Genomic DNA, 18,103 nt, shown 5'->3' on the forward strand with positions numbered 1-18,103 from the left:
TGAATTTGGCCTTTTTAAAAAGCAGTTTGCCCTTCAAACGTCGACTAGTTTCATTATGGGGAAATGATCTACTAAAACGTTAGGTACGTGCAAATTGAATGCCGATGCTCAAAATGTATGGCGATGTTCAAAATGTATAAACATTTTGACCCCTCCCTTTACTTAAAAATTCACCAAAAATTTTCAGTACTTATCAAATAATGATCATGGAATATAATGAGCCTATTATTTTTATTTAAATCTAGTGAAAATGTATTATTTTGTTTAAACAAAAAATATCTTTGCTCTCTATCTCTCTCTCTCTCATATATATATATATATATATATATATATATATATATATATATATATATATATATATATATATATATATATATATACATACTCGGGTTTTTTTTATATTCAAAAGTAATGGACTAATGAATTCAACGAGGTTGTTAGATAGTGCTCAATAAAAAGAGCTAAAAATACTTGTTTATTGTTATATAAACATGCTCACATCCCGCTGCTAGCAACGGGATGTGAGCATGTTTATATAACAATAAACAAGTATATATATATATATACTAGCATGGGCGCCCGGGTGTTTGGAGGCGTATGCTGAGCAAAAAAAAAAAAAAAAAAGTTCATTTTTTTTTTTTTTAACTTTGACCCCTATTATGATCCCTTAACATTTATTGTTTTGGGCTCAAATCAAGTTATTAAGTTAGATCCATGTCCAAGGAACCTATATCTAAAATTTCAAGTGTTTAGACCGAAAATTGTCGAAGGAGTTTTGTAGAGTTCTTAAAGGTAAAATCGTTGAATTTTGACCCCTTGCCCTTAACAGCCAAATTTCTGGCCTAAAACCGATCACATAGATTTTCCCAAACCTCAGTATCTGTATATAAAATTTCGCGTCTGTAGACTGAAAATTGACAGAGTTATTGCGTAGGGAAATGTACATGGACAGACACACAGACTCGTTCACTTTTATAGATATACTAGCATCGGTGCCCGGCGTTGCCCGGGTATTTGGAGATGTATGTTGAGCAAAAAAAAAAAAGTGGTCAATTTTTTTTAACTTTGACCCCTATTATGACCCTTAAAATTTATTGTTTTGAGCTCAAATCAAGTTATTAAGTTAGATCCATGTCCAAGGAATCTATATCTAAAAATTTCAAGTGTTTAGACCGAAAATCGTCGGAGAAGTTTGGTAGAGTTCTCAAAGGTCAAATCATTGAACTTTGACCTATTAATCGCCAAATTTCTGGCCGAAAACTGAACACATCGATTTTCCCAAATCTCAATACCGTATATATTAAATTTCGAGTATGTAGACTTAAAATTGACAGAGTTATTGCGTAGGGAAATGTACACACACGCACACACACACACACACACACACACACACACACACACACACACACACACACACACACACACACACACACACACACAAACAGACAGACACTTTTACTTTTAAAGATATATAGATGGACTAGCATGAGTGTCCGGGTGTTTGGAGGTGTATGCTGAGCAAAAAAAAAAAAACGTCAATTTTTTTAAGTTTGACCCCTATTATGACCCCTTAAAATTTATTGTTTTGGGTTAAAATCAAGTTATTAAGTTAGATCCATGTCCAAGGAACCTATATCTAAAATTTCAAGTGTTTAGACCGAAAATTGTCGAAGGAGTTTTGTAGAGTTCTCAAAGGTCAAATCGTGGAACTTTGACCCCTTAACAGCGAAATTTCTGGCCGAAAACCGATCACATCGATTTTACCAAACCTCAGTACCCTGTATATCAAATTTCGCGTCTGTAGACTGAAAATTGACAGAGTTATTGAGAAGGAAAATGTACACAGACACACAGACACGTTCACTTTTATATATATGCAACGCCCTTTGTGTAAACAAATTGAACACAGGCATTTGGATGATGTAAAAAAATCGTTAATTCATTACCCACACAGCAGCAGCCGTATATATATATATATATATATATATATATATATATATATATATATATATATATATATATTTATATATGTAAGCTTGATGAATCCTAGCGTGGATGAAACCCGGAATATTCTGTGTAGCTTAATCGCCATATATATTTTATAACTTACTATATATATATATATATATATATATATATATATATATATATATATATATTTATCAACATACAGTAGTGTTTCGCTGTTTCACAGCTCATCAGTGCGGCTGGACAGGCAACTGCCTCAAGCCAGGATCCATACCTGACCGCCCAAATGACAGCTAAGGCTTCTCACCATTGCGCTATACGGCTGTTGCTGTGTGGATAACGAGTTAATGATGCTGTGTGGATAATGAGTTAATGATGCTGTGTGGATAATGAGTTAATGATGTTTTGACATTGTACAAATAGCTCCGCTCGATTTGTTTACACAAAGAACGTCGCATATATATATATATATATATATATAAAAGTGAAAGTGTCTGTGTGTCTGTATGTGTACATTTCCCTACGCAATAACTCTGTCAATTACTACAGACTCGAAATTTGATATACAGGGTACTGAGATTTGGGAAAATCTTTGTGATCGGTTTTAGGCCAGAAATTTGGCTGTTAAGGGGTCAAAGTTCAACGATTTGACCTTTGAGAACTCTACCAAACTCCTCCGCCAATTTTGGGTATAAACACTTAAAATTTTAGATATAGGTTCCTTGGACATGGATCCAACTTAATAACTTGATTTGAGCCCAAAACAATAAATGTTAAGGGGTCATAGTAGGGGTCAAAGTTTTAATATATTTGACCTCTGTGGTCTCAACCAAATTACTAAGACAAATTCTGGATAGGGCAAGCTTTTTCATCGGTTTGTGTCGAAAATATTTAGTTACCAATATATAAATGTATGTATGTATGTATGTATGTATGTATGTATGTATGTTTGCATGTCTGCCCAACACTTTCGACAGAGGCGACGGATTTTCTCAAGATCAGTATCGTTTTTAAGTTCAACCTTTCAGACAACAAATATTGAAAAATTGGCTAAAAACATTAATATCTTTATTTAAACTGGGCACATTTCTACAGGGGGAGGTCGCTTTTTTCACCAATATTTTTTAAAGTCATCCTCTCCTTTCGATTGTCTAGCCTAAATTTTTAAAAAATGTCACTTCCGGTTTGGCGGTGATCGTAACAGCATAAACGTCAGGGTTTTTTCCCCATTCTTTTCCTTCTTTGCAGTACGGGTTTGAGCCTGACTTCCTACTAGGGTTGGATCAAATACAATTGTATTTGTATTTCAATTGTATTTTAATGTAATTGTATTTGTATTTGTATTTTAACATCACAAGAAAAAGTCATTTGTATTTGTATTATGGCATCCAGGAAAATAGTATTTTGCATTTGTATTTATATTTGAGAGAGAGAGAGAGAGAGAGAGAGAGAGAGAGAGAGAGAGAGAGAGAGAGAGAGAGAAGGATGTACGTCACACAGACGAACTATGACAGTTCACATACATGTTGCGTACGTGTACCAGGCTACCAGCCCTGTCCACTTCCAGTCACACACGTTGCTACTAGTTGCGTGACGGTAAGTCTGACTGAGTCAAGTAGTTTCAATTTATTCATTTACTGACAGCATTGCCCAGCTGAAGATATTGAAGAGCGACGACACATTGTAATACCTCAATTTTGCCATTATGGAGGTAAGTTGTTTATTTGTTTGTGTGTGTGTGTTCATTCTCTTCCAAATTTTAATTTTCAATTACTCCCGTACACCCAAATTTTATGTATCATTTATCATTTTTTTACCATAAAGTATTTTCTGAATGAATTTTGATCAGATTTATTCATACTTATTGTACATTAGGGACCTCCATTTCTTTGTGAACTTTCGCTAAATATATGCGTTCCTCGCCGAACAATAACAAACTGTGTTTACTTTGAAATACTATTTAATACTGTAATTTTATTAATAAGAATTTATTTTTCATTCAGATAGTTTACGTAAAGATTAAATTATCGGAATATAAAAAAATATTGATCATTATTATGAGAAATAATTTTGAAAAATCTGTTTTTATTTAGTGGGGGTTGAAAATGTTACATATAAATAAAATATTACGTCTGTTTTTTAGCATCTACGGAAGACCAGAAGGTACAGTAATGTATATTTCTAGTTCAGTAGACATATTACTGTTACTTGTTTATTTTTTAGTACTTTGGAACAGTTTACATTATTTCTATGAAAGTGCATTTCTTTTACTTGAATGCTACTTGAGAATAATTCGTAGTTAACAGAATTCTCGACGGAAGTTAATTGACCGGTGTTATGTAATGGATGGCGGGAACCATCTGATACATAACTGAAAAGAAAAACTTCTTTAAAAAAAAAAGATAATAAAAGATTGGAAAGATGGGCATCGAATTATCGATTGTCCACCAGTCGAAACGAAAAAATAATTACGTCGTAAACAGAGAAATTGGACGACAATTTTTTTTTTTGTTTACGAAACAAGGAAACGTGACATACCTTGTAAGTTTGGAATGTATATTAAGTTAGCATGAGAAATGGATTCACGTGTATAAATAAAGTCAATAATCGGTCAGTTGAAGAGAAATGGGTCGCGATGTCTCTAGGTCAAGATGCGGCGAAAGATTGTCAAAACGTGACCAGGAGACGCGTGCTCTATTATCGAGCAGAGTGATCGGCAGGTAGCGTGGCGTGGAAAAAACTAAGCAAAAAAAACATGTGCTAATATAAGAGGTGATTTTTAGAGTCCAGGAGAGTAGAAGCAGAAGAGAGGAGAAACAGGAGAAGACGAGGTAGAGAAGGAGGGAGGTAGAGAAGAGAGACGCCAATAGAAGACGTGCGTTGTCGAGAGCATAACGTTTCACCCCCCTCTCCATCACTGAAACGACAGTAAGCCCCACTGTTAAATTTTGAACTATTAAAAATCTCGATGTACAAGAATGAGAAAAAATAATTTCAAAACAAAATATATTTTTATATAAAAAGCCAGCGTGTCTTACGTCTTGATTTGGTATGCTGAGTTACGTCTGATCTTTGTGTGCATGTTAATTTTCTTTCAGTCGGAATCGTTATTATGACAAGCGAATGACAGCTGAAGAACCCCGAGAGAGAAAAATGCACAGTCAAGGGGGAAATAACTCTACCGTCTTGGCCGTTACCATAACCAGAAAACTAAACAACATAGACGATCAATAAGAGACGGCTACTTGATTTTGTTGCAGCGAGGAACTTACTAATTACGACCGTTCCCAACCTAGGGGTCCTGGCGCTATATAACAAAACCTATCTGGTGCCGTGAGCCAGTTTTGCATCAGCGATGCAAAAACCGAACCTGGGGTATATATAATAAAAACTAATTGGTGCCCTACGACCGGTTCACTCATACCTTTAAAAAAAAAACAAAAAAAAAAAAAACTCTTACACGAAAAAACTCTTACACAAAAAAACTCTTACACGAAAAAAAACTCTTACACGAAAAAAACTCTTACATGAAGAAAAGACTCTTACACGAAAAAACTATTATATGAAAGAACTCTTACACGAAAAACTATTACACGAAAGAACTCTTACACAAAAACAACGGTTACCACACAAACAACAAAAGACTAATCTGACCAAAACGAAGAGAAAAACGCACGCAAGGAAAAGGCAAGGTCAGTGATTTTTTTTTCAATATTTTTCGTAACCTCGTCTCTAAAAGTTGTGTTGAAAAAAAAAAAATTTTTTTTGGTTTTTCTTTAATTCTTTCTCATAATAATTAGAGTATTGAGTAAATAATTTTCGAAAATGGAACAGCATATTTTTATGGATTTCGCGCAGATCCTAGGGGCTGAACTACACAACGTAGGGAAGGCCATTTCGAACTCTCTGAGGGGGGAGGCGTTATTAGCGAAAATAAAAACTTTAGACTCTCGACAATCGCACAAATACAGTAGGTGGCTTAGTGATATAGAGAAGTATAGTAGAATAATTAGACAAACGGAGGAAGAGAAATGTCAGTTAGCATTATTAACTACGGCTGGCCCAGTGGGACAGTTTGTTTCAAGTCTGCTAACCAACAATGCGAGTTTGGCATGGGTAGACTTGAAATGAGCTTTAGATAATTATTTTGGAGTCCAGGAAAATCCTACCAAATTTATGAGGGAGTTGGCAAATATTAGACAGGGTAGGAGCGAAACTCTGCAGGACTACATGCAGAGGTTAGTGCGCTTGGCTGAAGGTTCGTATGGTAGCCTAGATACGAACAATGTAGTAGTAAAAAGCCAAGTGATAGGTTTCTTCATCGAGGGGCTATATGACAGAGAAGTCAAAATCGCTGTCATGAGGGAGGAAGCATCGGACCTCAAAGTAGCCTATGAAAAGGCCCTAATCAAGGAACGGTGGCAAACCCGTATAAGAGGCAATGTCTGAGAAGAAGAACCTATGGAAATTAACTATAGTAGACGCCAGAAGAACGTAGAAGCGATAGGGAAAAAGAGATTCCCAGAACCAGATAGGGGGCATGGGAATTATAGAGGATTTAATAGGGGACCCGGCTTCAAGGCAAGAGAAACGGAGAGCCCTTGGCCGGGGATTAAGTGTTTCAATTGCGGCAGAAAAGGCCATATAGCCAGGAACTGCACTTTCCCTAAGTCGGAAAATGAGCCACCCCCACTCGCAAGATGCCCAGCGAGAGGAAGGGGGGTGAACAGATGAAGATAGTAGGACATATGGGCGCCGCTAATTGCATCCCTATTAAAATAGAGAAAAATAAGTTTAGAGCATTAGTAGACACTGGCTCAGAAATTTCGGTAATAAAAGTACAGTGTAAGAAGGGCTCAGACAGAAGCCTGAGATAAAGAAAATAGAGATGAATTTAAGGACTGCAAACGAGTCACCTCTCTTAATGCAAGGAGTGGTGCGTTTGCAGATTAAAGTAGGAAGCCAGTACATTCCACATGATTTCGTAGTGACAGAAAACCTAAATAGGAACATCATATTGGGCCGAGACTGGCTCAAGCAAAATGGTGTTAGAATGTACTTTGATTTAGGAGCAATTCGATTAGGCGGCGAGTACATAGTGCTGCAAGAAGAGGCTCATATTTCTAGTATAGTTAGATTAAGACATGATGTCATCCTAAAACCGCAGCATTTACATGCGTGCACAGCTTGTGCCGGAATGAAAAACGGTCAGGGTTTAGACTACGAAGTGGTACAGATAGATAAGGGCTTCCTAAGTGATTTAAGTGGTATATCGGTAGCGAACACAGTAGTCACAATAAAAGGTAGGAAAAGCTTTCCCTTACTAATCATGAATAGTACAAATCAGACAATAAAATTAAGGAAAGATTACAAGATAGGTACATGTAGTAGAACAGAAGTAGTAATGGCGATATCAAAGCCAAATAAACAAAGGAAGTCGGGAAACAAGAGTAACCTTGACGGCATAAAGGTGCCGGAGGAATTTAGGAAAGATGTAGATAGTCCTGCGACGAAACACGGATTTATTCGTCACAGAGGATAAATACTTAGGCTGGACTGACACAGTAGAGATGAGGATCGATACAGGAAAAAACGATCCCATAAAGAAAACCCCTTATAGAACACCTTTCAAGCAACGGGAGGAAGTTAATATAGCGCTAGAGGAAATGCTACAGGCAGGGGTTATAGAGAGGTCAAACAGTCCATGGAGTTTCCCGATAGTACTAGTAAAAAAGAGGTTCTGTGTAGATTTTAGGGCCCTGAACAAGATAACAAAGAAGTATGCCCGAGCGTTACCAGTAATTGATGATATACTAGCTTCGCTTGGGTCAGCAAAATACTTCTCAAAGTTGGATTTGAAATCAGGGTATTGGCAGGTAAAGTTGAACGAAAAGGATAAAGAGAAAACCGCATTCACCTGTCATAGAGGACTGTTCCAATTTAATGTAATACCATTCGGACTTGCTAACACTCCAGGAGTGTTCCAGGAGCTAATGTCCGTAGTATTACAGGGACAGGAAGAATTCGCCGTGCCTTATTTGAATGATATTTTAATATTCTCCAAAACAAAGAAGGAACATGTTAGGCATATAGAAAAGGTGCTAGGTAGCTTACGTAGGCATAACTTAAGGTTAAAGGCGGCGAAGTGTGAGTTTTTCGGCAAGGAAGTGCAATATTTGGGATTCCGAGTGAGTGAGAAAGGTATCCAGCCGGATGGGGACAAAGTTAAAGCGATTCAAGCAATTTCGACCCCGACTACTGTGAAGCAGGTTCGATCCTTTATAGGCATGACATCCTATTACAGGCGGTTTATCAAGGATTTTTCCGTAATCGCCGAACCGTTAATTTGGTTAACTAGGAAGCATGCACGTTTCTGTTGGGACGATGCATGTCAATCTGCTTTTAATCGATTGAAATTGAAGTTTGCAGAGATGGTGACGTTGGCATACCTGGACACTAACAAAGGATACAGACTATACACAGATGCCTCCGATTATGCGATCGTAGCATCCTTGTCTCAAATGGTCTACAATCCAGAGGAGGGTCGGGAGTTAGAGAAACCCATTTATTTTCTATCTCATAAGTTGTCAGATACCCAGACTAGATGGTCAACGATAGAGAAGGAAGCATATGCGATTCACTATGCCTTAAATAAGCTGCATCACTACTTGCACAGTGCTACGTTCACCATCTACACGGATCACAGACTATTGGAGTACTTGCTGAAATCTCCGATACAGAATAAAAATATACAGACGTGGGCTTTGAGTATGGCTGGCTATGATTACACCATACAGTACCTGAAAGGAAAGGATAACGTCTGTGCGGATCTCTTATCCCGTGCGGTAAATGCGAGTCGGGATGAAGACGATCCTCTAGTAGAAATAGATGAAAGGAATTATACGGTGAGTGCGATAAACTTGAATCGTTTTGAACCAAGAGAGTTTGTATCGCATAAGGATGACGAAAACTCACCAGTAGAAAGCGAGCGTCCTACACTATCAGGTTTGGATATGTGTAAAGAACAAGACGCTGATAGTCAGATCGTCGAATTAAAGAAACGGATGAGGAGCGGTAAAACGTTCAAGATGGAAGAAAAAAAGTACATCATACTGGACGATATCATATATTATTTATCGCAACCCGATGATGATCCAGTAGTTAGATTATATATCCCGTCATATTTGATGATGAAGGTATTGATTCAATACCATGATGAGAATGGTCATATGGGTGTGGAGAAAACGTTCCACGCCATTAAACAGAAGTATTTCTAGCCGGGTTTGTTCAAGAAGGTGAGCGAACACATAGGGAAATGCGTCCCATGCCAGACCAGAAATTTGAGGAAGCAACAACCTCAAATGCAAGAGACCGACATGCCTTCTTTTCCTTTTGCTAAGATTGCATTGGATATTTCCGGACCCTATCCGAGGACTTTGTCAGGCAACAATACATAGTCACGTTCATCGACATGTATATTGGTTGGCCTGAGGCTTTCGCTGTACCTAATAAAAAGGCAGAGACAGTGGTGCATCTCTTAATTGAGGAAATATTTCCCAGATTTGGTGCACCATTGCAGTTACTTACGGATAACGGACCGGAGAACGTCAATGGGATCATGAAAAGGGCGTTAGAATAGCTTAATGTTGATCACGTGACCACCTCATTTTACCACCCGCAAAGTAACGGGAAAATAGAAAGATTCCATAGGACGATGCATGACGTACTAGCAAAGAAAATAGGGGACAATGACTGTTCATGGGACATGTACTTGAACCAGATGCTGGCTGCTGTAAGGTTTCATGTCAGCGAAACAACGAAGTACTCCCCCTATTACTTGCTCTATAACAGAGACGTTGTCTTGCCGTTAGAACTGAGGCCGCGTAGAATTTACTACGGGGAAGAGGATCATGACATCACTCTGCAGGACATGTATCGGACCTTTACATTAGTCAGAAACAATGTAAAGAGAGCTAGGAAGAAAATGATAGATAGGGCCAAGGAGAAAACGAAAGCAGTCGATTTTCAAGTTGGCGATTTAGTTTATTATAAAAATAATAGGAAAAAGGGAAAGCTAGACGTAAGATGGTCTCCATATTATGTAGTCATAGAAAAGACGGGGCCAGTCTCGTATAGGATTAGGAGTCAACTGACAGGGGCAGTAATGAAAGCCCATGGGGAACACCTCCGAAAAGCTGAACTGGAGGGATGGGATATCCCCAACGAGCAAGAGGGCTGTAGAAAAACTACCCTGTCAGCACCGGTAGAGGATAGTAGTACCGATAGGGAATCCTCTAGTGGGGAGGAAGAAAATTATCCCCAACAGAGCTACCGCCATCAACGAAAATCCCCAAGTCAGGAAAACAGGGTCTCGTTGATTGAACGGAAAATAATAACACGCAGCATGACGGCTGAAAGGGCTAAGGAAATTAATGAGATATCGGAGGATGATATACTAAACTTAGTGCCCAGGTCGTGTGGTGTTGATTATGATAATAGGGACCAGCCAACCGTAGCTAGGGCTAGCACGAGGGTTGGAAACTCAAATTATAATCAAGCTGCGGGTCGGGAGTGCGGAACAGGATGTTTGGACTGGGTAAGAAAGTTACTTTGTCGATTTTAGGCAAAATCCTTATTAAGGGAGTTTGGAGTTGCCACCAACATTTAGGATCCTGGCGTTCTGGTCGAAATTTTGTACGATATGCTGCCCACATTTTAAAAAAAGTAATTAAAATGTTAGTCTCACATTTAATTAATTAGTCAATTAATTAAAAGGCCGAGGTAGTGGAAAATATTGGACACATCGACCAATTCGGTAAAACGAGTAAAGTTGCAGCGTATATTTCGCTGTTAAGTGCGGAGGATGCACTTATACCGAAGGGAGACCTTGTGCTTTCTTGTGTTGCTATTTTATTTTTTTTATTATTATTTTTTGGTTATTATTTTTTTATAATTTTTTTGTGTTTGTATGGAATCCATCGAAAAAATTGTGACATTTAGAACATTGTATTGGAAATATCGACAGACGAAACAAAAAAAAAAAAATGGTTAATGGAGGGGTGCTATGTAATGGATGACTGGAACCATCCGATACATAACTGAAAATAAAAACTTCTTTAAAAAAAAAAAGATAATAAAAGATTGGAAAGGTGGGCATCGAATAATCGATTGTCCACCAGTTGAAACAAAAAAATAATTACGTCGTAAACGGAGAAATCGGACGACGATTTTTTTTTTGTTTACGAAACAAGGAAACGTGACATACCTTGTAAGTTTGGAATGTATATTAAGTTAGCATGAGAAATGGATTCACGTGTATAAATAAAGTCAATAATCGGTCAGCTGAAGAGAAATGGGTCGCGATGTCTCTAGGTCAAGATGCGGCGAAAGATTGTCAAAACGTGACCAGGAGACGCGTGCTCTATTATCGAGCAGAGTGATCAACAGGTAGCATGGCGTGGAAAAAAACCAAGCAAAAAAAAACATGTGCTAATATAAGAGGTGATTTTTGGAGTCCAGGAGAGTAGAAGCAGAAGAGAGGAGAAACAGAAGAAGACGAGGTAGAGAAGGAGGGAGGTAGAGGAGAGAGAGACGCCAATAGAAGACGTGTGTTGTCGCGAGCATAACATTTCACCCCCCTCTCCATCACTGAAACGACAGTAAGTCCCACTGTTAAGTTTTGAACTATTAAAAATCTCGATGTACAAGAACGAGAAAAAATAATTTCAAAACAAAATATATTTTTATATAAAAAGCCAGCGTGTCTTACGTCTTGATTTGGTATGCTGAGTTACGTCTGATCTTTGTGTGCATGTTAATTTTCTTTCAGTCGGAATCGTTATTATGACAAGCAAATGACAGCTGAAGAACCCCGAGAGAGAAAAATGCACAGTCAAGGGGGAAATAACTACCGTCTTGGCCGTTACCATAACCAGAAAACTAAACAACATAGACGATCAATAAGAGACGGCTACTTGGTTTTGTTGCAGCGGGGAACTTACTAACTATGACCGTTTCGTAACCTAGGGGTCCTGGCGCTATATGACACTGGAACATTCTAATCTTTCGGTCAAACAGTTTATTTGGTAATTAGCTGCTTCCATATTTTACGCGATAATCTTACGGCTGAATCAGACACGAGTTACCTGGTTTAAATGTACTTTTTCGGATACTATTATTTTTAAGTGAGTTTTCATCCTGCGCTAAAATAGCAGGTAAGAGTCCTGTTTATATAATAATTTAATATTCAAAACAAAATTCACAGCCGTTAATTAAAAATTTATGTTGTAACGGAACATTTTGAAATAATGGATTTTTAATCGTTTAAAAATTAATTAATTTTTAGGAAGTTTGTTTTGGGGGGAAATTCAACTGACTATAGTAAGTATTAATTGGAAAAATCGCTATTTGAAAACAATAACAAGATAATATTACATTTATATAATTTTTTTTAGTGCAATTTCAAGGTAACGTTGTTCAATGATAGTTCACCTAAATCTGTAATAATTAAATATTTTTTACTTATTTGAACTCTTAAGCTTCATAACAAATAGAAATTTCTATACACTTGAATATATTTGGGTAAAATTTCAAAACTTGAAATATGGGGGGGATACGCACTAAACAAATTTTCCCTTTAATATATTTCACAAAAACTTCCTTTTATGTATAATTTCATTCAGTAATGGATAAGTATCGAAAATTTCATGAAAATCTGACCATTAGTTGATTTTTGGTAGATTTATTAAACACGGGTGTATTTTCACGTTCGACGTCGTTTCGAAATAATTACTACATGACGATATTATTTTTAACGCCACATTTTTGTAAACACGATTTTCGGCTCGCACTTCAATTATTTTCGTACGCTTAAAGAATTTTTAAAATATTATTACTAGTTTATTTTGCCCTTCCTCTTTTAAATGGTACAAAAGTTATATTGATAATATTAATTTATAATAAAGTTACATCGTGTTACACATGGGGGGGTAATTCTGTGGTGACAAGTGGAGGTCCCTATTGTACATGTTTGGAAAAGCAATATGTTTATGTACTGCCATCAGTCTCTATTTGGCACCATGCTGACTGAACCCTAAAATATCAACATTAAAACTCATTAGTGTATAACACTTTGATGATAATAATAATACTAAGATAATACTACTACTACTACTCATAATAATAATAACTAAGTAAAATTAAATTGATTCTCACTTCTCATTTTTATTCTTTGCAGATGAATAACAAAGACATTGATACTTCGGATGGCCATTCATTTGGGGACCCACAATTACCTCAACTATCAGCTACACTGGCAAAGTTTTATTCTGTTAATGGCAAGTCTACTGACATGAATCTCATAGCTGACTGTTTGCAGTGCAAGAAGTCGTATTCGGCATCAACTAAGGCAACATCTAACCTAGTTATCCACCTCAGAAGAGTTCACAAAGTTCAGTATGTTGATTATGAGACAATGAAAGCTGCAGAGGAAAAGAATAAGTGAGAGCTGTGCATCACATTCACCGCAGCACAAAATGACTTCATTCTTCAAAACCAAGCCTCTACAAGAGAACAAATTTAGCACTAATCACATCACACAACGATCTATGGTAAAGAAACTCTTAGACTCCATTGCATGTGATCAACTGCCTTTGAGTATTGTGGAAAGTAAGACTTTTAGAGCTCTTCTACATGAAGCAGAACTACGCTTCGTGTTCCCAAGCAGAACCACACTTAGAAGCAGTTTACTCCTGCAGAGAGCAAATGACATTAAGTCACAATTGATAAAGGAATTTGAAAACCTCAGTCTTATTTACCTGACACTAGACCTCTGGACAAATCGGAAAATGGTATCTTTTCTTGGTGTCACCGTACACTTCATCAACTCATCATGGGAGCTGAAGTCGCGTGTCATTGTGAAAAATGAGAGTATCAAGGAAAATGGCGACATAGATAACGTTGATATTTTGGAAGAAGAACTTGATCTGAATGAAGCCCTTGCCCTCCTTCCACCGGATCGGTCCAGTTGCTTTGCACACACACAACAAATCTGCATACAAGATGCTTTCAATGATCCCAATGTCAGAAGCAGCGCAATTGCTACTGTGATACACAAGTGCTGTAGTAATGTAGCTGCAATACGGCGATCTACTGTGGTAGCACCGTTCTTGGAAAATATTGGGGTTTCACTGCAGGCTGCTAATGCTACTAGATGGAACTCTCAATTGACTATGCTTAAGTCAGTCCTCAAAGATGTTAATGGCGTCAACTCAGCTATTTGTCTCCTAGGATCGTGCAAGAACGTACAATAATTGAAAGTAGTGGAAATAGCAATGCTAAAAGAAGTGGTGCAAATTTTGGACCCATTCCAAGAGGCGATGTCGCAAGTGGAAGGAGAAAACATGGTGACACTTTCTTGCGTTGCACCAGTTGTATTTGGCCTTGAACACAGCCTCAAACTATTCATGGAAAGTAAACCAACCTACTGCTTAAACTTGGCTAATGCACTACAGTCTTCTATCAAAAAGAGATTGCATCCGTTTCTTGATAGGACTGATGTCATTGCTGCAGCTGTCATGGACCCCAGGTTTAAGCTGTCATGGCTGTCATGTGAGGAAATTAAAATGAAAAATATTTCGAAGATTGTAGACCCAATTATTTCGCAGTCAACTCAGTTGTCTTTGAAGAACACAGTTCAAGAGAGGAAGTCTTTCATGACCGTGAACACAAATCAAGACAAGGCTGACATGAGTGCAAAACACCCTCGTCTTTTTGCCTACATGCCACCAGCTGGAAAGCTAAATGTAAGTCCATCAACAAGCGACACTACAGCGGTAAAGGCAGAACTCGATTCCTACTTAGAAGAAGGTGTTCTTTTTTTTTTTTTTTTTTTTTTAAATTATATTTTCACCCCAAAAAAGGCACATTGCCACTTTGGTGTAGGGGGCTACTATCAGGGTCAGCAACTACTGGGACACTGTGTAGGGATTTGGGCAGCAAGATGTCGGTTCACATTGCACTTGAACTTCTGCATGTCAGTACAGTTAGGGAAGCAGGATCCTGGAATGGAATTCCAGAGTAGCGGTTCTGGGGAAGAAACTACTGGAGTAGAAAGATCTTTTACATCTAGGGATCTCTACTGTGTGGGGGTGGGATTTAGCTGCCTGTCGGGTTTGTCGAGGGTGTCTGCGTCGTGGGGGCACAAGTGTCTTCGTCAGAGCATTCACCATTAAAATACTTGTAGAACAAGCAGAGGGATGGAACGTTTCGTCGATAGGACAGAGGCTGAAGCTTAGATGCCAGTTCAGGGCCTATCAGATTGGCGACTCTTTTTTTAACCTTGTCTAGGAGCGAGAGACTAGTAGTAGATGCACCAGCCCAGATGTGACAATAATACTCCATACATGGGTGAATGGTGGCCTTATAGAGATACAGGATACTTTCAGGTGTCAGTAGTTTTCTAGTATGGTAGAGAGAGCCTACCTTTTTTGCAGCAGCCCTGGCAATGTTTTCAATATAATTGTTCCAGCTCATGTTTCCTGTGAACGTTAGGCCAAACAGTTCGAAAGATGTACTCTCAGACAGGGAGTCACTGGCCATTGCTATTGGTGGCAGAGAAGGTTTCTTGTAGTTATTGAAGGAAACCAGTTTAGTCTTGGCAGCATTGAATGTGACCATCCATTTATGTCCCCATGCCACTACAGATTGGAGGTCATCCTCTAGTGTTTTTGCCATTTCTTTAGATATGTGTTCATTTGTTTTCCTGTCATGACTGTTATAGAGTGTAGTGTCATCAGCATATATACCCATCTCAGATGCAGTTTTGTTGGAGAGGTCATTAATAAATATTAAGAACAATAGAGGTCCAAGGATAGACCTCTGAGGCACTCCTGTATTTATATCACACTGTTTAGATGTACGACTGTCGAGGACAACCTGGATTTTTCTCTTATCTAAGAAGGATTTAATTATGTTAAGTATTCTACCAGTGATACCGTATGATTTAATTTTCCTGAGGAGACCCTGGTGCCATACCCTGTCAAAAGCCTTAGATATATCTAGAGCTACCGCTCTGCCCTCCCCCGCTTTGTCCAGTGAATGGTATACACGTTCAGAGATTACAGTGAGGATGTCAGCTGTGGAACGGGCTTGTCTAAATCCATATTGTTTGTCATTCAGAAGTTTAGCATCTGTAAGGTGCCGGACTAGAGCATGGTTAATTATGGTCTCAAATATTTTGGCGAAAAGTGGGAGGAGGCTAATGGGGCGATAATTTGATGGGTCAGTTCTTTCGCCAGAGTTCTTGAATATTGGTACCACAGAAGCAGTTTTCCAACAGCCCGGAAAACATGATTCTTTAAGGCATTTGTTGTAGAGTTTGGAGAGAACTGGAGCTACTTTGGCTGAGCACTTTTTTAATAGTACAGCTGGGATGAGATCAGGTCCACATGCTTTTGAAGTGTCAAGATTTTTTATGATAGCATGTACCTGAGCAGGGGTGATTTTTAGATCGTTTAGCGTGGCGTCTGTCTGCAAAGGAAAGTCAGACCGGGGGTGGTTGGAAGGGTCCAGTGTGGAGTTCGAGGCAAACCGGCTGGCAAGCATATTAGCTTTGTTGGTTGCTGAGCAAACAACCTCGTGATTGTTGGTTAACGGGGGAATTGTTGATTGCCCATTATTTGCTACACTGTTGTAGATTTTCCAGAAGTCACGATTTCCTAATTTTTGTGCTTCAATGCGTTTTTTAGTGGTTTCAGTAAATTCTCTCTTTGCTGTCACTATTTCTTTCTTAACGTTATTTCTAGCTTCTATGTTTGTTTGAACTGGACTTATGTCGGTTAAATCTGTGGTATGCATGATGCCTTTGAGCAATGGCAGTTGCGCAAGTCGACGTAAACCATTGGGGAGAGTGGGGCTTGCTATAAAATTTCCGCATGGGAAACATGTGCTTCCATTGCTGTTTTGAACCATTCAGTGGTCTCATTTGCGCACTGTTCAGCAGGAAGAGAAAAAATATTTCCCCATGGGGCATCTCTGATAAAATCTCTGATGGCTTCCCAGTCAGCCTTTTTATAATATCTCGTTGTTTTGAGCACTGGCTCTTCAGTTTTGGGTCTAGAATTTAGGGCGATTTCTACCATTATCACTGCATGGTCAGCGTTCCCGAGTGGGCTGTCAGCATTTGTTGTACAATCCTCGGGAATTGTAGTCAGAAACAGATCTAGAAGTGATGCTTGTTGTTCTTGCTGGTCAGGGAAACGGGTTGGAAACGTAACCATTTGTGATAGGGAGTGAGATATGTGTTGTGCTGCCCGCTGCATCTGTGTGAGTAGAGAATCCAAGCCAGTTTATGTGGTGAACATTAAAGTCACCAAATGCATGTACTTGTGCGCTAGTGTCGAGGGAGTGTGTTGTGTCTATGCTGTCAGAGACTTTGTTTATTATGGTGCAATCCTGGGTCGAGGGAGAGCAGTAGAGAAAATAAAAGTAGCTAATATTGTGTTGTATGTTTAGTGTAAAGCACATAAAGGCTTGATCGTCCGTTTCTAGGTTTCTTTCTCTAGTCAGGGGGAGGGTGTTATGAATGTAGACTCCAAGTCCGTGCATATGTCTGTCAGAGTCCTTACGGCAGAGTGGAACATAGCCAGGCATGTTAAAGTAGTTAGAGGGGATGGAGGAGTGTAGGTTAGTCTCGCTTAGTGCTAAGATATCCGGGGTATTTGTTAGGAGAAATGCTTCAACATCAGCTAAATTAGTTCTAAGCCCACGGATGTTAGTGAATGCAAGCATCAAGGGAGGAGGCAAGTTGAATTTGTTTGTCCCTAGGCCTGGTTTGAGCTTATTTTTTGATTGTAGTGTCATCATGTTTTTAAAGAGTTTCATTTAGGTGAGGGGGAGCTGAACAAGAGGTTATGCAGGATATCAGACATGCAACACAATCAGACCATTGACTGACCTTTCTTCAACTAGGACTGTGGCCTCGGGAAAGCCCATCGGGATGAGTACAGGGTCCCTTTCCATGCGCAACATGGCACTACAAACAACTCGATATTATACAACTGTTGATGGAGCAGCCGCTCTAAGTGCTACCAAAGAGTTAGGGCGCCTGTACTACCATCGGAAACAGCAGCCAGGA

At 38.7% G+C, this 18,103-nt stretch overlaps 1 protein-coding gene and 1 long non-coding RNA gene across 2 annotated transcripts; both read left to right on the forward strand.

Annotated features, from left to right (window-relative positions):
• Window positions 1-3,487: 3,487 nt before the first annotated feature.
• Window positions 3,488-15,388, forward strand: LOC145288000 (uncharacterized). The gene is made up of 2 exons (XR_013869249.1): window positions 3,488-3,679; window positions 13,205-15,388. It is a non-coding gene; the product is annotated as an uncharacterized LOC145288000 (long non-coding RNA).
• On the forward strand, window positions 13,503-14,279 carry LOC145288189 (uncharacterized). Its single transcript, XM_080136238.1, has one exon. It carries the CDS (start codon window positions 13,503-13,505, stop codon window positions 14,277-14,279), a length of 777 nt encoding a protein of 258 aa, XP_079992364.1.
• Window positions 15,389-18,103: the final 2,715 nt, after the last annotated feature.

The sequence above is a fragment of the Euprymna scolopes genome, chromosome 11 (assembly GCF_053919585.1).
Source record: "Euprymna scolopes isolate OS-2025 chromosome 11, ASM5391958v1, whole genome shotgun sequence".
In the NCBI taxonomy this organism is placed as follows: domain Eukaryota; kingdom Metazoa; phylum Mollusca; class Cephalopoda; order Sepiida; family Sepiolidae; genus Euprymna; species Euprymna scolopes.

Bases quoted from the DNA above. Each gene is read 5' to 3' on its own strand.
- LOC145288189 (XM_080136238.1), top strand. From the start codon at position 13,503: ATGACTTCATTCTTCAAAACCAAGCCTCTACAAGAGAACAAATTTAGC.